Here is a 26,135-nt window from a genome sequence, read left to right as displayed (position 1 = left end):
CCCATTATTCATCTATCATCTGATATAGTTAAAGTAGGCTGAAGTAAAGTCTTGGGGGTATTACAGATCGTCGATGTTATTATAGGCTTCGGGCTCCGAGACTCGGAACTTTATCACGTACACATCTGGGGATGGAACCTGGCTCTGTCAGCTTAGAGGGAAAATAGCCCTGCTATAGGAATAGGACGCACAATAACTAGCTAGGGGCGTATTCCGAATCTCAGGGCTGAGCAATCTTATGGCATCACGGTGTTCCGAATTTCAACGATGACGTCACTGATGCTTCACCGGTGTCGCACCGGTGTCATCAGCTTGAGAGGTGGTGGCAGTCTCCATCAGCCGCCATCAGTGAATCTGATTGGTTCTTGCATATGGCAGGAATTAGCAGACGAATGACATCGTGCACTGTTGTGTCATGGCGGTGTGTTCTGCTGTATTGTTTGTAATGAGTACAACGTAAAAACAATATGTTAATGGCTTATGAGCGAACATGTCAACGGACCAGTTATTACTACTGGTTCAAGAAATAAATTGTTTATGTTCTCTTTTCTTTGAGCGAGATGACAGTACGGAAATTTCACAAAATCTTGCTAGCGTAGCACAATAACAACTTGTATACAGCCGCCATGATAGCCATTGAACCTTCCAGCAGTTTTCTTCCTATTCTGCTGCAGCGTGACGTCATTGATGTCCATCGGTCCGGTGAGATTCGGAATACGCTATAAGTGTATACAACTATCCCACGTTCAGCCCTCGAAAAGTCAAGTCAAGGCAACATAAATTTGGACTATGCGGATATTTTTTTCAAAATGTGACAAATATCAAGCAGTTCGTATTTTTAAGCAATTGGAATTCAGTAATTTTATTGCAGCAATGGTGAAGTTTGCGTTGATTTCTGTGGTTTAAATTGTTATGCGGTGTATATGTATTACACTGTATTTCACTTCTTAATTTACTCATTGAGCTTCGTATATATGGTGATTATTTACTTCGACTAGAAATCACGATTTAAAGGCACAGCCACTTCAATAATTGGGAATACTGTTTTCTCTTTTTGTATTATTATTGGCTACCGACTTTAATAACACTAGTCAACAATTTTTTTTCGATAACCTCGAGCGAAATACGTGATTAAGAGGAAATTTGAGTTCCTGAATTAGAAAAGAGCATCCAAACTGTTTATTGGGTTGAATTTCTGAGTTATCATTATATTCCTCTAATACAGTGATGTCAAAGCAAGCGCATTTTTCTGACCTTGACGACGTGCGCAGGCAGCAAGCGCTAAGTATGGAAAGAGGAAGGGTTGTGTATATGAATAAGCAGCCTGTTGGATTAAGAAAACAGTGGTGCACAAACTTCAGACGGAACGTGAAATTTTATGTCGTTATTTTTATATGGCTTCTTTCTGTTTGATATTATCTATATTGCCTATAAAACAAAAGCACTAACACTGATTTCTTAATATTGCACTTGTGTTTTAAATGATAATAACATAATAAAGACTTAAGAAGGAATATTCACATAAATTCCATAGTAGAACAACTATATTGTACTAAATGGATGAAACACATCATTCTAAAGAAAGTGATATCTCAAAAAAAAAAAAAAAAGGGAGAGATTGAGTATGACATGATAAGTTGGAATTGATATTGATGGTACCTTTAGCCTTATAAAAGTAATCAATAAATCAATCAAAACAATATTGCAGTACAAAGCAAAGTTACCTAGGTGCTGTATATTTTTTTTATGCTCGACCATGCCTAAATGTAGTAATTATACACCTGGTAGCAGTCCTTTAATGCCTGACATTAAAGTACACCTACTCATTAAAGTACAGGTGTTCAGCCAATAACAACTCAGCTTACAGGTGTTCAGCCAATGACAAGTCAGCTTTGTACCGTTATAAAACCGCAAGTGTCGATTATTCTCGGATATGCAATCGAAAGAGAATTAGCGAAAAGTCACGGAGGCTGGAAATCCAATACTGTCGCAGAAGGTTATGTTCTGTTATTATAATAATTAGCGTTAATTGTAAATAATATTGAAATAAATTCAATTTGTCATCTCGTTTTTCAATGTCGAATTCAATAATAAGGTTATATCAAGTTTAACGGGATTACATCAAGGTCAATGACATTATTATTCCTGGGAAAAAATCAATACTTTCGCGTCTGCGCACATCTCACAATTCACAACCTAGAACAAGGTTACTTCCGATCTTGTCAGATACAAATAAAATGTATATAGCTGAATAATTTCAAGTTAGAAATATGGTCGAGCATAAAAAGTCGTATGAAACTTGCCTATAATGGTAATTAAGACGCTCGTATGAATATTATGAAACTCGCTTGCGCTCGTTTCATAAATATCCATACTTTCGTCTTAATTACTATCATTATAGGCTCGTTGCATAATGTACTATAATTGTAACTAATATTTCATAACAAAACTCTTATCGCATTATGCTTTTAAGGTGATATTGGTGAGCAATTTCTACCATCAGAATATTAAATTATTTTCTCGAAATGTGCTGAAGCTATAGAGCTGACATTTTTACAACACATGGGCAAGTATCTTTTGCTTATGATGTAACAGTAGTTGCTTTGTTAATTCATTTCCTTACAAACAATTTCCATGCGAATATTTTCAAAATTTTCAATACACTATCTTCAGTAATACGACTTACGGTATATTAGATTTACGAAACCATTCTGTAAGTCTACTAAATAAATAGGCCTATATCTGAAAATTTCACTTTTCTATAAAAAAAGTTGAGAAAATATTTATTTTTAATAAAAAATCAAACTTGTGAAAAATGAGCATTAAAATTAAAACTTACATTCTTATAATGCACTTATACTTCTCAGGCAAATCTAAAAATTAACATGGATACAGTTTTAATAAGTTCTCTTCCCTTTATCCATTGAATCAGTGCTGGCCATCCCTGAATATAGCTCGACCAAGCGGCATATACTACCTCTTTCGTCTGTCTCTTTCCTTTCCGCTGTAAAGCGCTCAGGCTCTCCTAAGCTCTAAAGCGCGCGCTTGCTCCTATGGGCATCAATTGACATGACTGCTCTAATATGTATTAATTCATTAATTAGCGTATATATAGTAACACATGCCGATATGCGGTTAATCTTCCTAAAAATTGTCTCTTATCGCACATATTAATAAAAAAAACTACAAACTAAATATTATTTTGGCTTATAAGGCATGCAAAGATTTTCCAATAAGCTATAAGAGCTTGTACCTTGAGTCAGAAGTGTGTTTTGTTTACTTTCGTTTGTAGGTCGAACCGGGCGTTTCCCTGTAGAGAAACCGTCATAGCTGGGAGCCAACGTCCTTGGGAACGTTTTTCCATTTTGGCAATGTTCTGGAGGAAACTCTTATCTTGCTCGTCGCTGACAGAATCCAAATTTGCAGGAAAAATATTCGAGGTGAGAATATAAACAATGAAGTTTCAAAGACATAAGGCAGCCCAAGTTTTTACAGCTCTCTAGAAGATCGTTCACCAAGTCTACATAATTTGGGATTTTGTGTTGCAAAGAAATGCAGCAATTAGACTTTGAAAGAATTCCAGACAGGCACTTCTACTCCATTCAGTTCTGAATCAAATATCTGATCCTTAATATCTTGCTGATTTGCGGACCAGCAAAAACGTCCTCCAACTTAGCGCCACTGATGGTTGATTATATGCAAAAAATACAGTCCGATTTTTGTCTAAAGCCTTAGTGAGATCTAATTTTATGTGCTACGGTGGTAAGATTGTCTTAGCTGAATCAGTCAATGGAACATTTTTCACATTTCTTCCACCAATTGTGAGCGTGCCTTTTCCTTCATAATGGATTTTTTTGTCTCGATTATCCCATAAACACAATAAACAGGAATATTTAGTAAATCCACCTTGCTAACCAAGAAATAAGACAACTAGGCTACTTTCAAATCGAACAAACATTCCTCAGCTCTCATATTTTATAGCGTGCAAATGGTGGTTATACAGGGACATCATTTTATTTTTACTAACATTTCTAATTTTAACCTGGCTATACCTTTGGATCAACGATTAAGAACCGGAAACACCGTTTGCTACCCCCTTCCACGACTGGAGTTCGATGATACTGGCGTAATATACAAACAAATCACTTTACTAGGTATAGGAGGCAAAAAAAAAGTAGTTCATCCATTTACGTAAACTAGGAAATATCGCGATTTTGAGTTTGATAATTTTCATTAGGTCTTTGTTTAATCAAAATACAGTACAGTATTAACAATGAGTGTTTTTACTCAAGAACTGAGCTGTCCATGTGGACGTATTCATTATGCAGTGTATATTATACTGTCTACAGCACATTAGCGTACACTATAGAGAATGAAGTTAAATTGAAAAATAGTCATAATATGGATATTTAAACACATTTTTCAAAATGGTGGCCGTTCATTTCGATACAGGCTTCAGTTCTAGTGTGCATATTATCGCACTATAGACTATTGTACATAATTCCAATTACCGGGTTCGTCCTTCGCACTAGTAACTCATGTTGAAATAATTCTGTACCTACTCTATAAAAGAGACCTTACGTACTGTAAATTCAATCTTCACTTCTGCCCGATCCGAAAAGATAAAATTACTCAGACATGCTACCTACTGTCCGTCCAAGTGGTTATGTCGTAGGATTGTAGAAAGGGAGGAAATCATGTGACAGTTAATTACTTAACGAGGCTCTTTTATTTAAGTTATTTTAAACAACTGTATAATATTACGTAGACGTCCAATTCCTAACAGAAATTAATGTTCCCAGAAAAGAGCTAAGACAGCCCAGCCAGTAGCATTTACAGAGAGTCGAATAGAAGCAGGTGGGGGAAACCGGGATGCGACGTAGACAAATGACAAATGATGCAATATTGAAAGGTCTTCCGTCACTGGAAAATGCGAACATATTTTTTGAACGTACTGTTTACTATGACCGTAAGGCTACTATGACTGTATATGCGGTCTTTGATCTGTGTGGAGGACGGTTAAACTTCATTGTAGAAGAGGTGGGAGTGAAGTACATTCAAAAACTCAGGTACAATAAAAATTGAAGTAAAAATAAAATGATGTCTCTGTATTTTCGTTAAGTTTCTTTCATTTCTAGAGTGTGTGTGGAGCATAAATATCGTTACCATGAAGGAGAAGCACTATTTTCAAATTGCATATTGATCCATCGATGAAAAGGTGTCATTCCTGAGGTTTACGACGATAACCCAATGAAACCATTAAGCTGTTAATGTTTTTATAAACACACAATCCATTTTGCATCTTATACAAAGAAGAAATTTGTCTAGTGCATTCTCTAAAGAAAGTAACACTTGTGCCACGAGCTAATAAGTCCCATTATGCAATCTTGAAGCAAGTAATTCAGCATCTTCTTCCGAATGATTGAGATCGCGCACTGAATAAACTGCGGAGATCTCTCGCTAGAATAAAATTATTTAGGAATAAAATATGTATATGTTACAGTCAGAACGCGAAATCCGTCAAAATCCGAAGTTTCTTGGAAATCCTAGTTTTGACTAATATAATTAATTAAGTGAGATCTAACTTAATGATATTAGTCAAAACTAGAATTTCCTAAAGAGCCATAGTTATTTCTAGATGTAACTGAATTGCGTAAGTGAAAACTAGAATTTCCTAAAGAGCTATAGTTATTTCTAGATGTAACTGATTTGCATAAGTGAAAACTAGAATTTCCTAAAGAGCCACAGTTATTTCTAGATGTAACTGAATTACATAAGTGAAAACTAGAATTTCCTAAAGAACCACAGTTATTTCTAGATGTAACTGAATTGCATAAGTGAAAACTAGAATTTCCTAAAGAGCCACAGCTATTTCTAGATGTAACTGAATTGCATAAGTGGAAACTAGAATTTCCTAAAGAGCCATAGTTACTTGTAGATGTAACTGAATTGCATAAGTGAAAACTAGAATTTCTTAAAGAGCCACAGTTATTTCTAGATGTAACTGAATTGCATAAGTGAAAACTAGAATTTCTTAAGAGCCACAGTTATTTCTAGATGTAACTGAATTGCGTAAGTGAAAACTAGAATTTCTTAAAGAGCTTTGTCAGAACTAGAATTTCCTAGAAACTTCGGGTTTTGACAGATTTAGAATTTCCATGACTATGTCTATGTTGCTGTAGCTGTGGTTGGCGTTTCTAGTGTGTTCTGCGTATGTTAAAGTGTTGTGTGATTTGCTTATGGCTGTGATGTGTTCTTTGTAACGTGTTTGAAATGATCTGCTTGTCTGTCCGATGTAGAAGTTGTTGCACCTAATGCATATGAGTTTGTATACACCTGTGAGGTTGTATTCGTTTATTTGTGTCGTTTGTGTGTTGAGATGCTTTTGTAGAGTGTTTTGTGTTCTGTATGCGATGTTGTGGTTTAGTTTCTTGAATGAAGATGCGATCTTGTGTGTATTTTTGTTTTCGTATGTTAGTGTGATCTATTTTTTGCGTTCTTGTGTTTAGTTTGTGTTCCTACGTTTCTTGTAATTATGTTTTGTCTTTTTTATTATGTCGTATCCGTTTTCTTGTGCTATGTATTTGATGGTACTTATGTCTTCTTTGTAGTATTGCTGGCTCATTAGTGGTGTGTTTTGTTTATGTGTTGAATCTGTCTTTTGTTTCCTTTGCATATTGTATAACTGGTAATGGAAATTACGGGAAAACGACTGAACGGATTTTAATAAATGACTCTTCATTTTGAAACTTGGAACCCAAAGTTTTTCAGAAAAATAGTAGTTTTCAGTGAAATGTCAATTTTCCTACATCATTTTCCTATTTTCCAAAATCCATCTTTCGTCAGTTTTGAGAACTAATTAATTGCATTTCAGAATAAAACAAAACACACACTACAATAAACAATAGACTATTACACGAAGGTCATGACCTACAGGATTGCTGACATAGAGTTCAGACGGCTCAGATTCTTTCACATCACAATGTCAATATGTCGATCTTCATTTGTGTAATTTTTTGATAACGTATCTATACTAATAATAAATCTGTAGCCGAAATTTTTCTGGTAATTTTCGATTTTCCAAAATTAATTGGTCCTAACATATATAATTAAGCACCCTGAAACCGAAAATCACTTTTTTGAAATTTTTGTTTGTATGTCTGTCTGTCTGTCTGTCTGTCTGTCTGTCTGTATGTTTGTTACCTTTTCACGCGATAATGGCTGAACGGATTTCGATGAAAATTGGAATATAAATTAAGTTCGTTGTAACTTAGATTTTAGGCTATATGGCATTCAAAATACGTTATTTAAAAGGGGGGTCATAAAGGGCCTGAATTAAATAAATCGAAATATCTCGCTTATTATTGAATTTTTGTGAAACATGTTACATAACAAAAGTTTCTTTAGAAATAATTTCCGATAAGTTTTATTCCTTGAAAAATTTTGATAGGACTGATATTTAATGAGATAAATGAGTTTTAAAATTAAAATAACTGCCATTAAAGGCCATGTAATGAATTAAAAAACAAATGACTTCGTCTATAAGGGGCCTTGGACAGCAACAATCGAAAGCTATGAAAGATAGCCTACAGAGAATGTTTCTGTGTTTGTATGAAGTAATGTCGGAAGCTAAATTAACCGATTTGTATAATTAATTATTATTTCACCATTGGAAAGTGTAGTTTCTCTAGATGGACATAATGCTATAATGTTATTACAGTAACTTCTGATATAATACAATATAATATAATATAATATAATATAATATAATATAATATAATATAATATGTAATATTATATAATATAATTTAAGTTATTTGAAGGGTTCAGAACCATAGAGGGTCAAGCGCCATTTAATGAATACGTAGAAAACAAGGGTTAAAATTAAGTTATTACCATAATTCAATGGAAACCTATAACAAGTAAAGTAAAGTATACACATTAAATCTAAATGATGTCAATCTTCATTAAACTATGGTTGCATGTAATAAAACTTAAGAAACATGTTAAAGGAATTGTCATTGAGCCAAATGAGTGTCTCTGGACCAAAATGATCGCATTTTAATTATTTGGATGCAATTTAAATTAAGTGACATATTAAACGATTTATCCTTCTATCAAACACGAATGTTCCCTGGATTAAATGTCCTATTATAATTATGTAATTACTTTATATTTATTTATAACGGGTGCAGCGGAGCGCACGGGTACGGCTAGTAAAAAATAATTTACAGGTCTGATTGTCTGGTATGTAGTTTTCCGAGTGCAGCTGTGTATTGGATATTAAGAACTACAAAACTTAAGAATGTTTGATGACATTATTACCATTAAAAATGAAATATTATTATAGTTAATGCAACACACAATGCTATAATGATGATATGAAAGTGAAACTTTTGGGGTTTTATGTACGTAGACGCAGAGAAAGAATATTTTATATTAGATCTTCCTTTCTATAATTTACTGAGTAACGGATATATATTACTGAAAACTATAAAACTTATGTAAGGTAACAATATTGTTATTAAAACTGAAATACTTTTATAGTTATTAATCAAGTAGCGTGGGTCTTTTTCATATATTTAATGGCAGTGTGATATAGATATTTATATGTCTGATTCATTTTGCTTGGTAGTAATTGAGTCATGCTTCCTATTTTAGCTACGTCTTTAAACTACATCAAAATTAATTTCATATTTCTTTGGTTTAATCGATTAGATTTGTGATCGCTGCCAAGCATATTTTGATGTAGGGAAAATAGCATGCCATTTCACTTCTTGCTACCGTGATGATAAGTTTATTTCCCGCAACCAGCAACGAATGAAACACTGAAACTGCTAACGATTTACGATGGACAATTTTATTTAGGACACATATAAGATTCTACAACTCTGACATATCATTCGCCTCATTTTCCGCATCTTAGCAATAGATTCCTCACAACAGCCTATATTACAGAAAATACAGGGATAACATTCATTGTTACACAAATTAATCCAGCAGTATTTGGTACATCAGTATTGTCTGGAGGAAGAGCAAAAATTACAATTCCTAAGAAAAGATCAAAAGGTATTACTTACTGATAAAATAAGAGGCCTACAAGATTTTGTAGTCTCTTGATCACCTCAGCAAGATCTCTTAGTGGGAAAAAGTGATTCTGCCCTCTACATTTCACGAAACATGCAGCAGCTATACCAAGATGCTAAGTCTTTTGTTCAAAGCATGACAAACCTTACATTTTCTTAACTTTCACCTACAATCTGCAATGACCTGAAACAGCTACTGCATTACTCCGACATGAAAAACTCGCTGATCGTCCTGACATTGTTACTTGCGATTTCGCATTGAAACTCAAGAACTGAAGACGGATAGGTTCAAGGAAAAGTATTTGGCATTAAAAAAAAACATTCAGAGGGAGTATGTTTCACTATTATGGAAGCAAATAACTTTCAAAATGTCTGGTATTCTTCATTGAAAATAAATCTGAACAATTTTTATTTCAACTTCTTATGGACTTAGTTTGCAGTATTTGCTGCACAAGCCACTAGTATAATTATTCTGCAGAACAGCACCTGAAGTGGAAGGATGTTTCAGGACTTTGACTTTCACTACTTTTATATGGATCCGGCACAGACAAGTCGTCACTATGTGGTACAAGCTTTAAAGCTGATGCCACTTCGGGATAAGAAATAAATTAAATCTTGGTTTTGCAGTACATCCTAAAATTTTCGTCAAGCGAAAGTAGTAAGCGGTCACATGATCTTCAGGTTCCCGCCTAATTATCGTAAATCTCTTCTTTCCAATCTGCCACACGGATAAAATGACAAAGCAAGAACAATGTAATATCACAGCCTACTATATACAGTCACGAAGCTTGGGATGATTTTTTGCAATTTTTCGCGATAGTTGCTAGCCGCTTGGAGCGCTGTGAGGACTAGGAACAATAGACTGTGCCACAGATATCGTGATCTAATACAGGCCGTAAGGCAGACCATGTAATTCGCTTAACCCGATCACGAAGGGCGGCGTTTCAACCATATAAATTAGTTGGAATGCATAAACAGTAACATATGTTTCTCTAAAATGTAATGTAATTCCATTAATAAAATTTAAAACAATGATTATGAGACACTTCAGACATAATTCACTTGCTCGTTAAGGTGTAATATTATTTATGGTGTGAAAATTGCGTTGTTCGTATGTGTAATACCTGCCTTTATTTCGATTAAATATTGCGAAATTCTTGTACATTCATTTATGCACGATTAAATAATTTTCAATTGCACCGCACGGATATTTAGATAAGTTGAAATTATAGGTTATGTTTACTGTACCAGTTGCCCTTTCTGTCTAAATTTAGTGATCTGTGGTCTCAAATGCCTTGCCATTCATATGAAAATTATAGGTTATGTTTAATACATTTAACTTATATTCCTAAATTCGCAAATGTACATTTTAATTAAGTATAATGTCATGCATGATACCCCGGACATTCAATTTGTCTGTATTTTAATACTACAATTGAGTACTGAATTATTGTATTTATCTACTAGTTAAGAGACGAAGTAACACAACTGTACGTCCTACACTAATTTCATAGGAGTGGTATGGTAAATGTTTTGTCTAAAATTAAGGAATGTAGATGTGCTAAATTGAAATCACAATATAAATTCTTTTTTATTAAACCTCAAAATAGCTTCTATTCTAAACTTAAAATGTTGACGCGAACAGATTATGTTAACATGTAAAATTCTCTTCGCATTAAAATAACACAGTTGTGTAATTATTTCTGCAACATATTATGCAACAAGAAGTAAACGGAACTTATGGACACATTACACTAAATAAAGCTTAGCAATGATACGCAATAAAGTTGTAATATAATATTTCACTGAGCACCATACACTGAAATAGAAAACCCGAACAAACATTACGGCCTGGTCTAGATCGAAAAGGCACTGACTGTGCCGTATTTCGCATTGTTGTGAAAAGCTATATAAACTATGAAATGTTAGTTATCGGTTGTAATAACTGTAAATGGTTAAAATACAATAATATGAATAATGATATGGGCCAAGGAGACGTTTGTAGCACTATAAATTGTAAGAAAAATAGGTTAAGAGTTATCCTTCTTCCGAAAGATCCGGGAAGGTGAGTTTACTGTATAAAATATACTATACAGAGTGTAACAACTTTAATGTTTAGAATTTCTGGAACATGTTCCCTGACACGTTCTACGTCGATTAAACCTAGGATACCTATATCCAAAGTTCTATAGGTTTGGAGTATTTGTACCCCAAAGTTAAATATTTTGAGTTTAATTTTATCGCTGAATACTGAAAGAAGTAACACCAATTTCCGAAAGTGACATTTCTATGTCATTATTTTTATTATTACCATATTACACTTTAATATCAACTACTTGTGAGTATGAAAGTAGCAGTGCAAAGTTGAAAAAAAATGTCCTTAAGATTCCAAACACTGTACTTCTTGCGGAAAATGTGATTAATCCTGTCTCTGCTCGAAATGTCCTCCTTGAGCGGTAATACAGTTCTCGGCTCTATGCAGAAGTCCATTTGTGGCTGATTGAATGGTACGAGGGCTGTTATTTATTAATTCAGAAGCAGCAATGATTCTGTTTCGTAACTGTTCACGTGTGTCAGCTTCTGTTGCATACACCATTCTTTTCATATCACACCACAGGTAATAATCCAAAGACGTTAAATCAGGTGACCTTGGAGGCCATGCCTGAGGACCACCACGACCTATTCAGCGATTGAAAAAATGTTCATTCAAAAAGTTTCGCACACGGAGAGAGAAGTGAGCAGGATGACCATCATGTTGGAAGTATATGTCATGTCTCACAGCCAACGGAACATCTTCCAGCAAACCTGGTACTTCATTTCGTAAAAATAATTCATAAACTTCTCCTGTTACATTGAGATCTCATTAATTTATTCCCAACGTTTCAACTTTTCGTCGCTTGAGAACAGGAATTTACTATATTAATAGTAGAATTTCTTTTTGGTCCACATATTCTGTTCTTCGTTATGGACGTCATGGTACAAGTGTCTGAAGTCCTGATCTATAGAAAATGGATGAAAGAATATAATGTTTCATTGTGAAGTCAGTCATTGTTGACATTTCAATCGATATTGTAATCCAACGTCAGAAAGACACAAAGAAATCTATCTAACGCTAACTATCCACAATGAATTAAAACCCATTAAATATTGTCTACTTCCATGACAATACATATTCAGTCGAGCTTCCTGCCGCTTTTGTACGCCCCGGAGAGTGAATAGGGATACAGAAAGGTCGTAAGTTCAACGTTTCGTAACATTTAGACGTGCCAATTAGTAATTATGTAAAATAGCATTTCCTACCGCGGATGTTTATGTAACAGTCCGCCTATAATCTAAACATAACTTAAATGTGAAACGTTATGAAACCAAATCCTCTCAACTTCGATCTGCCCTCCTACTGGTACTTCAGTTCAACTTATCTGAACTTGCTCCTGCTCTGGAGTCCATTCGCCATCACCTGAGAAGAGGTTTGCAATAAGAAGAAACCCAAGATCTTTTGATTTGAATTTTACCATGAAAATAATGTCCTTAATATAAAAATACATAAACTAATAAAACAATGCTAAAAATATTGCCTCATACCGCTTCATAAATTTGCAATAAAATAATATACAACAATTTTCTGCACCGAAATTAAAATGAGAATAAAATATTATGCAGAAAATACTTTCATTAGCACACTCACGTATTACCTGCGAAATAGCCTATACAAGCCAGGAAAAGCAAACTATAGTTGCGGGTATAGTTTTGCAGAAGTCTGAAATCAGTCTCGATATGATATTATTAAAGCAAGTTAATGAAAATAATATTCGTTATTGTATTGTATTGTATTGTATTTATTAACATTCCATGGTATTCATACATTGCTTCACAGCTAGAATATGGAACAAGTCAAAAAACTTAATACCATTATAAAGTCTTAGGGTGCTATTCATAGACATTTCGCAGCACGCGATACGAGCGTACTAAGCTAGCCCCGGCTATCCACTGGTTACTAGTACAGAATTGAAATCATATCCTATCGCTAACACTGGTTTATGAATACGAAAAACGCTGATTATAATCCACCGAAAGCCCGCGCTAAAAATGTCTATGAATAAGGCCCTTAGTTTATAGTCACAGTCTAGATGAAATATACACAGAAGAGATTTACAATATAGTCTACTAGTACAACACAAAGTTTTAGTATCAATTTCATGAAGCGTTATTGAATGTCATGAATTCACCTACAGAATTGAAGGCGTGAGAAATTAGGTACTTCTTTAATTTGGCCCTAAATAATCTTATGTTTTGAGTTTCATTTTTTATGTCGATAGGAAGGCTATTAAAAATTTTTTCTGCCATACAACGCACTCCTTTTTGTTACTGTGATAAACTTGCCGATGAAGTATGAAAGCCATTTTTTGACGCGTGTTTATGCTATGAACTATTGAATTAGTTACGAAGTTTTCACGATTACATAAGAGGAAGATTATTAATGAAAAGATATACTGATAAGCCATGGGCATTATTTGTAGTTTTTTAAAATATTCCTAGAGGATTCCCTAAATTTAGCACCTACTATTATTCTAATTACTCTTTTTTATAATACGAATATACTGTTACTATCTGTGGAATTTGCCCAGAATAATATTCCAAAACTCATTACCGAGTGAAAGTATGCAAAGTATATTGTTTTTAAGGTAATGATATTTACTATCTTTTGCATAGATCTAATAGCAAAACAAGCTGAATTTAGTTTGGGGGTAATTTCTTTAATATGATTTTCCAATTTAACACATTATCGATTTTTAAGCCAAGAAATTTGGTTGTTGTTGTTGTTGTTGTTTCTAACAGGGATCTATGTTAATTATTGCGCTAGAAATTTGCGAGGTTGAATTTGGACAGGATTTAAATAGAATTATGTTAGTTTTGTTACAATTTAATAGCTACTAATAAAACAAAAAAGAGCAGATAAAATAAATGAATAATTTAATAACTCTGAATAAAATTATTAAAACTGAATTAGATAAAAGCTACCGTATTAAATCATGAATAATATGTAAACTGAAGTAAGTTATGTTAAAACTCTTCATAAATTTAACACACACGGTTCAGAGATTTTTATATAAAAATATTTGTCAAGTCATTGGCCTCTACAGGTTTATATTTTTAGTTATGGAGCACTGGATTCAAAATTTTTGTCATAACATCAACTAGTATAGGATATCCTCACCTTTGTCACCATACTTAAAATATGTTTCAATAAACTTCAGCAGAACAAAACTTTGAGTATTTTATTTTTTTTTATAATAACCGCCTCCCATTGGAGGTAGCCCAGAAGGACTCCGTATACTCTCCTACATGAATTTTACAATATTAAATGTTTACATAAATTTTGTAGAAAGAAAATTAAAATAAACATATATGAATTATAAAGTGAAGAAAAAAAATTAAACAGAGTGAATATGATGACTCAGAATTTGGCAAGAGCGTTTCAAAACTAAAGTTATGATGTCAGTAGCAAGTGTCTGTGGTAGTTCAAAAGTCTTCCTGAAGCTTTCAAAGAACTTGGGAATCACACCACGAGCTCCAATAAGAAGACCAATCACCTCAATGTCTTCAAGCTGGTATTTTGCTTTGAAGTAATCAACTGTTGGCAGATAAATGTTGATCTTTTCTTGATTGACATCCTCCGGCTGGCTACTCCCCGTTTCAATCCTTATGGTAGGATCAATTATATATCCTTTCTTGGTAGTCTGGGAATACGCTATGATATCAATACGTCTAGAGGAGCCATTAGTAGCAGGGCAAAAAACTTCCAAGACTTTTTTCTTAAAGCAGTTGCAATTAAGGATCGAACATGATGATGTTTGGCATTTCGGAGGAGTAAACCTCTGTTACACTGACCTTGGACGTGGGCAAGGGTTTCAGTCTCCGGGCAGCCATGTCTGCACCGGGATCCGTCCAAAGAGCGACCAGGTACTCGTCTAACTGCTGCTAAATTGGCGTTCAGTTTGAGGCAGGTTACCCATTCAGATGTAGATAGTCCAGACTTATTAAAAATCCAGGCGTTGGCGTTAGGTACTTGGCTGAACAATTCTACACTGACATGTCGTTTAACGAATGACAAGTGAAATTTAAAATATTTCTGAAAATTATTAAGAGTGGTACTCTGCATTGCAAGAACTTAACGAGGCATTTTGGAAAGAGATAGGTTACTGTTTTGCTGTACTTGATATTAAGTAAGATTCTTTAAAATGTAAATTACAGTCTTTAGACTAGACCAGTGATCTTCAACCTTTCGTGTTCATTTTGGTCACTATTCTTGTACTAATGTACGCAACATCATGTTTTCATATTCGCAGTACCGGTATACCATAATAACTGTCTACTCTAAGAATTTTTTTTAGTTAAAATTAGTATTTATCTGCGGGCCGCCAAAATTAAAGCAAAGGCCACACGCGGCCCAGACCTATATATTAAGTACCAAACCATAGACAGACTAACTTTTCATCTTGACTGCAAATAGTAATTTTTCGAGCTTGTTTTAAAACTGAATCTGTAGGAAACACAAACTAACACTTTCTTCCTTTTCACGAGTAGTATAGTTTGATTTACAAATGGCACACAATGGCATAGTGTAGTTCTGAATGTCTTCAAAACTTACGTAGAACTATATTATACGAAAATTCTACACAAATACAATAAAAACATATATTAACAATTTATGCCTACGCGTCACAAGCTGATAGGCGTATTATCTGGCGGCGATACCACGAACTTGGAAAGAACAATTTTTAGCTGAATGAGCCATTCCATGTCTACTGACCTTGTATCTAAAAAAAGTTATTTTCCATAAAAGAAAGTCTATTTCTGTATGTTAAAATATTTATTTAGCTTAACTTTCACATAGAGTAAGTTTAGTTTAAAACCTTTCCTTGATCCATTAATTCTATTATAAAAATTCTGCTTTGATTTTTCTTACGGATCTAACTCAAGTTATTTAATATCTTAATTTTTTGTTCTGTCCCCTCCTTTTCATGTTATGTGTTCTTTTTACGCACTTTCACATAGTTTCAGTTTTCCATTGATGCTCTCGTTTAATACTTCTATGATGCATTATCGACTATGCCTTACTTTTAGCTGCGTCACTTGTTGCATTCTACATAAAACCAGTCTTTCTGTATTGTTGGCACAACTTCCTAGGATTCCTTAAGCTTTTTATGTATAGCGTAAAATATTTCAGCCAGTCTATTACTCACAATTTTCTTATCAGCCTACATTATCCAGATTGTAGATGCTTTTTAAGCTTCTGTTCGTATTTCATTAAGTGTTGTTTCTGTTAGGAGGCCAGTAAAAAGAATACTTCATGCTCTTTTTGAGTTGTTATTTTCTTAATGTCAAAGATTTTGACTCTCATGCGACGAAATAATCAGTACAGTCAAACTTCCCTTAACGGACACTTCCCAATAGCGGACTCCTCTCAATAGCGGACATTTTAAAATTCCCCTGCAAAATAACATTGGTCCTTATGATAAACTTCTTTCAAATAGCGGACATTCTGAATAACGGACGCGGACACTGAAATGTATCTCCTAATAACAATTAAAACTTCCAAATAACGGACAGCGTGAAAGAAAAAAGAAGAAGAAAAAGACGGTTGTAAATTAAACGGAATTCCAGCGGAACTCTTTGCAACAATCATTATCGTGCATTTGAACGTTCTTGTACTTTATTGAAGGTAAGCAGCACAGTTGTCAGTTGTGATACTGTACGTGAGCAGTCCGTACTTTCTTAGTTTGTCAAGTTGAGTGTTCGGAAGTACAGTCACATTAAAAATGTCACAAAAACGTAAACGTTTGTGGCTAAAAGAGAAGTGGATATTGTAAGGCATAGTGAGCAGGAGAAATTAAGTGTTCGTGAGCTGGCCACAAAGTTTAATGTGGGAAAAACTCAGATTGGTGAAATTTTGAAAAACAAGGATTTTATTTTAAAATCATACACTGAGAATGCAATTCTAGATTTCTTTGTGTAAGATAAAGTGGTACAGTGACTGATGTTTATTTCATTTACAAAACATTTACTGGTACGATTTCTCTCTGGATGAATACTGTAAACAATCTCACTGTCTACAGTACTGTACTGTAAAATATAGTGTTGAATATGTATGAGAAATTTTGATGTACTGTATACATACTAACGATTTTCTAAATAGCGGACACTTCTCAATAACGGACATTTCATTTTTCCCCGGCGGTGTCCGCTATTGGGAAGTTTCACTGTAGACATATTTGCCTCATACGTCCATTAACTCCGATAAATATCTAGGGTCGATAAGTAAATTATCAATGTGAATTATATCCATTAGGCGACCTTCAAGTTTGTTTATGAATATTATTGTCAAAAATAGAGTGATTCATAATGTATGACCCTATTTCAGGATCCATTATCATTGCTTACTATTTGTAATCCATTTCTGCCTGTTGTAGGCTACCCCAGTATTAAAATCGTCCAACATAATTTTAACAGCATATGTGGGCAATAGGGATAGGCCTATATTATGCGAAGTTTTACCGTTAGATGGCAGGAGCGTTCCATGCGGCACAACATGTTGTAGGGCTATATTATGTCATGTTACAGTTGATTACGTTCTTCCACTTGTTTGTTTTCTGTGCATGTCAAAATTATATTTATAATTATCTTGAATAACCTAATATAATTTAATATAATTCAGTATTTTCTTACCTAATAATTTAATTTAATTTACAATAACTAATAGCGTAAACTTGTATAATGCTGAGCGATTCTCCTTAAGATATGGATGGGGAAATCTGCAGTAAGCAATACGAGTAAATTGAATTTTCGTGAACCTAAACGAGAACTTTGAGAACGAGGTGCACGAATAAAAAAAATAGAAACTTTGTCGAAGGTGAATATTGCCTCTTTAATTATTAGTATTGTATGTTGCTTAGTGATTATAATCACTAATCAACGGTAATGTAAGTACTATACGCGAAAAACATGATATGCAGCAACAAATGTGTTTTTATAAAGAAGGGACTTGAATTCCTCGTATTTTTCTCTAGTTGCAGGAAGATCAAATGCAATGTTTAATAGGACGATATAATATGATCGCAGTAGCATCACGATTATTCGTGCGTTTTGTAGGTTAAAGACATGCAGTTTTGAATACTATTTAGGATGATTTTTAAAATTTGAAGTAAAAAATATGGTTTTAATAATTAGTCTACATTAAAGGAATTATTCACGAAATAGATTTTTGGAGTCAAGGTTCCCCTACTTTCTTATTTTATACATAGACTATTATTTATAAGTCTATATATTTTCACTACGGTTCGTCCTGGATAATAATGGAGAGTTTACTTTAGGCCTAATATCGTATTATTCTAAAATGCAAGCGTAAACTTCGGAAACTCCTATAGGCTAAGCACTAAATACAATCTCAGCTAACATAGCTTGCTTTAGAGGTTGCATATGTTTTCATTACAATTTTTCTTTGCCCCCTTCTAAACTGAAACTGTAGCCAGCAATTCCTTACTTGAATTAGTTATATTTGTTTAATAGCTAACACTTCTGAGGCGCAATTTGATTAGTTATATTTTTTAAGATTGAAAGCATATATTTAGAATTTTTCGGGACCTGATTGAGGGCAAAAAGCTTTCCCTGGTTTATATATAATATATAGGAACACAACAAAAATTTCGCATTTTTAGTTGTTTTAAGGTTATTTAATATACTAATACACTACGTAAATTCTCCATGTTTATGTACTAAAAAACAAATGCACACGCAAAGCGCATCCCTCAAAGTACACGCGCGCCATCTGTTGGTGCTAGTTCAGGATATATCTATTGTCGTAACATTATCTCAGAAAGTCCCTCTATTTGAATATGTATTTATGATGCTGTAGTTGAAAAATCGTGCTTCTAATTTTCAACAGCGTGGTTGAGGAGATTTAGCTTTAAAACATAGAATCAGGAATTTGTAATTATTTTACTGACTATTACACTTTTACTACGTCATACTACTTTTGACCAATAAAACGGTACGAAAGGACGTATTTCAACCAATCACGGCTGCTTATCGCACAATTTTATCGCGTTCCTGGCATTTGTTTAATTTTATCGCGTCCCTAGCATTTGTTTAATTTTATCGCGTCCCTAGCATTTGTTTAATTTTATCGCTTCCCGAGCATTTGTTTCTTTGTTTGCCAACATTTCAAACTGCACTGGTCTGGACGTCAAAAAAACACACACACAGAAAATTAGAAACTACTCCAGTCGATACATAGCAGTTTCAAATATGACTCGAATTGGCATTCAAGAACAAGAATTAATAAAGATCACTGGTCATAGCTATGCAGCTTCCCTGAAACCCTATTTACAAATAAATGAAGGGCACCATTCGGAAATCCTGAATAACTTGAGGAATACACTATGTACATCAACGAGTTCCACTTCTTTTACGCACACGTCCAATATAACATCAACTGAACAACCAATCACTAAAACATTCAAATTTGAATATTGTACATTCAATAATTATTCCTTTTAAAATTATTCATGTTTATTTTTTATTTTATCATCGTTAATTAAAACTTTTCTTGCTTATTTCATCATCCCTAATTAAAACTTTTCTAACACTTGTTTATATTATTTAGGTTATGTTTATTATAGCTTCTGCTATATGATATTATGGATAGTCACATATCAGAGATTGTTTAATACTAAGATTTATTGAAAATCATCTGTCAAGTGACGTTGATTGCTGGGATCCGGATAATTGAAGCGGAATGCAACTGTTTTAATAAAAATGAAACTGAATCAACAAAGCCTTCTTGACCGGTAACCGTCCATAGAGTTCAATGAAGATTTCATAGTTGGCACAACTGATAACAAGAAAACAGCTAATCATAACAAACTACTGCCATCTAGCGTAAGTTAATATTTGTAATGTTGAGATGGTACAATAATACATTTGAAGACAGTTGAGGGGCTTAGAACAAAAAGCAGGTAAGTGACATTATTTTAAAAAATGAGGTAAGTGCGTGTTGTGATAGCCCAATAGGATGTTTATTTGGGATAAAATCAGGTAAGTGATCACACTGTGCAGTGCTGCTATATGGGCATCATTTCACCAAACTAGTGTATAATATTTCATTGCATGTAGAACTTTAACTGTAATTTCCTCAAAACTAGGTTTCCGTCACTTACCTGCTTTTTGTTCTAAGCCCCTCAGCTGTATTTCCGTAAGCCGATTAATATTTTATTGTACTGGAGTACTTCGTTACTTCTAATCTTTATATACTTTCTTTTAGTCGTGTAATAGTCAGTTAAATCCCACTCGAGTTTTGATTTTCTCTAGACAAATCAAAACCTCTAGTGAGATTACTGTCGATAATAAAGCTAGACCCTTGTATGTGTTCTCTGTCACAGCTCGTGCTCTCACTACTTGCACTTTGGAAACTTCATTCGATATCTTCAGAGTTATAATGTTAAGATATTCCATGTTGCAAGTATCAGGCCCTTCATTTTGAGAGGGTTTCCTAGTGTAGATCGTACCGCAACAAATTAGCTTTCTACAGGTTAGGAATGTCATTCCTATGGCCCAACTACCAATCTGGGGGACAAAGGAGTTCCCTTCCTTTTAAGATTACCATAACTTAGCTGAGATAGCCTTGTCTTAAGACGTCGGGAATAATGATGATGATGATGATCATCATCATCATCATCATCTGCAAACGTTATTACATCTGATTTTAAATTTCTGTTAATAGTGATATATTCGTGGAACATATTATTATTATTATTATCATTATTATTATTATTATTATTATTATTATTATTACTATTATTATTAGCCTATTAAATAACCTTAGCCGACAGAAGTGTTTTACTGCAAATTAATGTGTTTTCGTTTTAACTTAAGCTTCGTCGACAAGAATTATTTAGAAGTAATAATTTTCCTGAATTTTTTTCGATCTCATTTCTATTTGTAACCTTCAATCTAACAATCGTTACTTATATCAGAAATTCTATCTCCGCCATATTTGATTACTTAAAATTATTTGGTTATAAAATATGACACTGCCTCCAGTGCTCTCATGATTCTCATTAAAATCGGGTCATTTGTTCGGGAGTTATTCGAGGGGACGCACACACAAACATAGACAGACACGATCTCAGAAGACAATCTTCCTTCATAAAGAAGGAAAGTAATATAATAAAATTTTAATGCGACCTACTTCTCTGCGACTAATCAAGATTATAACGTGCTTTCTGTTTTAGTTTCTGTGCGTACAGACAGTCCAGGTGCCTCTGTCTCCGTGAGATGATGTACATAAGTATCTTATGAAATGTTTGGTCGTATTTAATTTATAAAATTAGTTTGCTCGTGGACAGTCATAATGAGAAGGTAGGTTGTAGGCAATACTTGAAAATGAAGATAGCATGTCTGAAACGTATCCGAACCAGTTTATGGCTACCAACCCAGCATCGTTAAAGGGGATTATACCTACACTTAAAAAGTGTACCATAGGGGAACAGCCGAATCTTCATCATCTGATGTTCAATTATAACAATAATCATCACCATCATCATTACCACAATAATTATCACCAACCACCACCAATACGTAGAACATTATTCGCCAGTATAGACAATATTTATCTATCCTGTATAACAATCTAACACAAACAGAGCAAGATAACAGAGTAATTCAAAGTACGCTACGAAAAGTTATTGAAATCTGTACTCATAAGAATTTCAGAGTAATTCAAAGTACGATACGAAAAGTTATTGAAATCTGTACTCATAAGAATTTCAGAGTAATTCAAAGTACGATACGAAAAGTTAGTGAAATCTGTACTCATAAGAATTTCAGAGTAATTCAAAGTACGATACGAAAAGTTATTGAAATCTGCACTCATAAGAATTTCAGAGTAATTCAAAGTACGCTACGAAAAGTTAGTGAAATCTGTACTCATAAGAATTTCAGAGTAATTCAAAGTACGATACGAAAAGTTATTGAAATCTGTACTCATAAGAATTTCAGAGTAATTCAAAGTACGATACGAAAAGTTATTGAAATCTGTACTCATAAGAATTTCAGAGTAATTCAAAGTACGATACGAAAAGTTAGTGAAATCTGTACTCATAAGAATTTCAGAGTAATTCAAAGTACGCTACGAAATGTTACTGAAATCTGCACTCATAAGAATTTCAGAGTAATTCAAAGTACGCTACGAAAAGTTAGTGAAATCTGTACTCATAAGAATTTCAGAGTAATTCAAAGTACGCTACGAAAAGTTATTGAAATCTGCACTCATAAGAATTTCAGAGTAATTCAAAGTACGCTACGAAAAGTTATTGAAATCTGTGCTCTTAAGTCATAATAGTAAATAGACCTATTCTAAAGGTCTTGGCAATTAAGGAACAAGAACAAGATGTGAACTTCGGTAGTAATTTGTAACACAATACTGTAATCCAGTAATGTCAAAGCAAGCGCATTTTTCTGACCTTGACGTCGTGCGCGGGCAGCAAGCGCTAGGTATGGAAAGAGGAAGGGTTGTGCATATGAATAAGCAACCTGTTGGATTAAGAAAACAATGGTGCACAAACTTCAAACGGAACGTGAAATTTTATGTCGTTATTTTTATATGGCTTCTTTCTGTTTAATATTATCTATATTGTCTGTAAAACAAAAGTACTAACACTGATTTCTTAATATTGCACTTGTGTTTTAAATCTTAATAACATAATAGAGAGTTAAGAAGGAATATTCTCTTAAATTCCATAGTAGTATAATATTATACTGTATTAAGTGGATGAAACACATCATTCATAAAGAAAGTGATATTCCAAAGAAAAAGATTGAGTATGACATGATAAGTTGGAATTGATATTGATGGTATCTTCAGCCTTACAAAAGTAATCAATAAACTAATCAAAACAATATTGCAGTACAAAGCAAAGTTACCTAGGTACTGTATCTGTTTTAAGTGTAACTAATATTACATAACAAAACTCTTATCGCATTATGCTTTTAAGGTGATATTTGTGAGCAACTTCCTATCATTAGAATATTAAATTATTTTCTCGAAACCTGCTGAAGCTATAGAGCTGACATTTTTATAACACATGGGCACGTATCTTTTGCTTATGATGTAACAGTAGTTGCTTTGTTAATTCATTTTCTTACAAGCATTAATTTTCCATGCGAATTTTGTAATACACTTTCTTCAATAATACGTATATACGGTATATTAGATTTACGACAACATTGATTCAGTACATGTAAGGCTAGCTACTAAATAAATAGGCCTATATCTGAAAATTTCACTTTTCTATAAAAAAAAAGTTGAGAAAATATTCCTTTTGAATAAAAAATCAAACTTGTGAAAAATGAACATTAAAATTAAAACTTACATTCTTATAAAGCACTTATACTTCACAGACAAATCTAAAAATTAACATGGATACAGTTGTAATAAGTTCTCTTCCCTTTATCCATTGAATCAGTGCTGGCCATCCCTGAATATAGCTCGACCAAGCGGCGTATACCACGTCTTTCGTCTGTCTCTTTCCTTTCCGCTGTAAAGCGCTCAGGCTCTCTTGAGCTCTAAAGCGCACGCTTGCTCCTATGGACATCAATTGACATCCCTGCTATAGGCCGAGAGATTATATTTATTAACATTTTTGTTAACTATTAATCGATCAAATTTTGTAAGATTGTTTATTGTTGTGATTGCAGGAGGCTTACCGGCGCTGGGTATGCGCTTCACTGTTCCCACACTATCTGGAGAAGAGCGGAGAGCGCGCCAGGCCATGCCGCAGCACGTGTCAGCAAGTGGAGCAGCGGTGTCCCTTCTTCTTGCCGGGGGACCGCTATCCTTCCTACCCCACACAATACGCCGGAGAGCCCACCTTCCTGTGCCTCGGTACGGATCTCCAATTATTATTATTATTATTATTATTATTATTATTATTATTATTATTATTATTATTATTGCAGAAAAAAATGGGAGTATAAGGGTACAGTGCATCAGTTATTCATAGATTTCAAAAAGTCATATGACTCGGTTAAGAGAGAAGTTTTATATAATATTCTTATTGAATTTGGTATTCCCAAGAAACTAGTTCGATTAATTAAAGTGTGTCTTAGTGAAATGTACAGCAGAGTTCGTATAGGTCAGTTTCTGTCAGATGCGTTTCCAATTCACTGTGGGCTAAAGCAAGGAGATGCACTAACACCTTTACTTTTTAACTTTGCTCTAGAATATGCCATTAGGAAAGTCCAGGACAACAGAGAGGGTTTGGAATTGAACGGGTTACATTAGCTGCTTGTCTATGTGGATGACGTGAATATGTTAGGAGAAAATCTACAAACGATTAGGGAAAACACGGGAATTTTACTGGAAGCAAGTAAAGCGATAGGTTTGGAAGTAAATCCCGAAAAGACAAAGTATATGATTATATCTCGTGACGAGAATATTGTACGAAATGGAAATATAAAAATTGGAAATTTATCCTTTGAAGAGATGGAAAAATTCAAATGCCTCGGGGCAACAGTAACAAATATAAATGATACTCGGGAGGAAATTAAACACAGAATAAGTATGGGAAATGCCTGTTATTATTCGGTTGAGAAGCTTTTATGATCCAGTCTGCTGTCAAAAAATCTGAAAGTTAGAATTTATAAAACAGTTATATTACCGGTTGTTCTTTATGGTTGTGAAACTTGGACTCTCAATTTGAGAGAGGAACACAGGTTAAGGGTGTTCGAGAATAAGGTGCTTAGGAAAATATTTGGGGCTAAAAGGGATGAAGTTACAGGAGAACGGAGAAAGTTACACAACACAGAACTGCACGCATTGTTTTCTTCACCTGACATAATTAGGAACATTAAATCCAGACGTTTGAGATGGGCAGGGCATGTAGCACGTATGGGCGAATCCAGAAATGCATATAGTGTGTTAGTTGGGCGGACGGAGGGAAAAAGACCTTTAGGGAGGCCGAGATGTAGATGGGAAGATAATATTAAAATATATTTGAAGGAGGTGGGATATGATGACAGAGACTGGATTGATCTTGCTCAGGATAGGGACCGATGGCGGGCTTATGTGAGGGCGGCAATGAACCTCCGGGTTCCTTAAAAAGCCGGTAAGTAAGTATTATTATTATTATTATTATTATTATTATTATTATTATTATTATTATTATTATTATTACCACTACTATTATCATCATCACCATCATCATTATCATCAATTTCGCAGTGATGGCCAATTTGATATGCTAATAATACCCGTAGTGACGATATCTTGATCGCTGAGAACAATCATGTATCTGGAATAATATGTAGACATGATCTTTAATTCATTGTCGACCTGGTTGGCGAGTTGGTACAGCGCTGGCCTTCTATGCCCAAGGTTGCGGGTTCCTCAGGGAAATCTTTAAAGACGGCTGGATTGGACGCGGAAAATGAAATTGGTGGTCACCGCATTCACCGTACCTCACTCCGCTAGACTTGTTTCTCTGGGGTTACATGAAGGACCGTTTCCTAGTGACTCCTGTAAATTACTTCCAAGATTTACGAACCCACATGCATTATACGATTGCACATGATAAGAACGTAGGAAGAAATTGAATATAGACAATTTGTTGTTCGAGCTACCAGTGATGCACATGTAGAAGTTTATTATTGCCTGTTAGCGTGTCAAAAAATGTTGTGTTTTTCTTGCATTTCTTATATTTTCATTTTCCTATCGTTCATAAGTAATACTCCATGACCTGATAAAATGTGGAAGGTTTGAACTGAACATGGTGCATTGTAATCCTGCAAGGAATCAATTTCGAAATTCTCACGGAAATACACGGTCTCAGCATTCATGATACCGGAAATGTAGTTTTGGGCATTCCGTCTGTCTATCCGTCCAGTGCAGGCCTGCACAACTCGTAAGTAGGAGAAATATGACGCCAGTTTCACTCCACTTCTATTGGGGATGATCGACTTCCGTGTAGAGTTATTTACCTTCTCTTGTCGTCA

General features: G+C 34.2%; 1 protein-coding gene across 1 annotated transcript in view; it reads left to right on the top strand.

The window, feature by feature from the left end:
* The first annotated feature begins 267 nt into the window (after window positions 1-267).
* Mid1 overlaps window positions 268-26,135 on the top strand; it is a 37,396-nt gene continuing 11,528 nt past the window's right edge. Inside the window, exons 1-2 of the mRNA XM_069813312.1 lie at window positions 268-348; window positions 23,841-24,027. Of these exons, the coding sequence (XP_069669413.1) occupies window positions 268-348; window positions 23,841-24,027 (268 nt within the window). The remainder of the gene's footprint in view (window positions 349-23,840; window positions 24,028-26,135) is intronic.

The sequence above is a fragment of the Periplaneta americana genome, chromosome 16, assembly GCF_040183065.1.
Source record: "Periplaneta americana isolate PAMFEO1 chromosome 16, P.americana_PAMFEO1_priV1, whole genome shotgun sequence".
Lineage (NCBI taxonomy): Eukaryota > Metazoa > Arthropoda > Insecta > Blattodea > Blattidae > Periplaneta > Periplaneta americana.
This window is presented reverse-complemented; position numbering and strand designations above follow the sequence as displayed.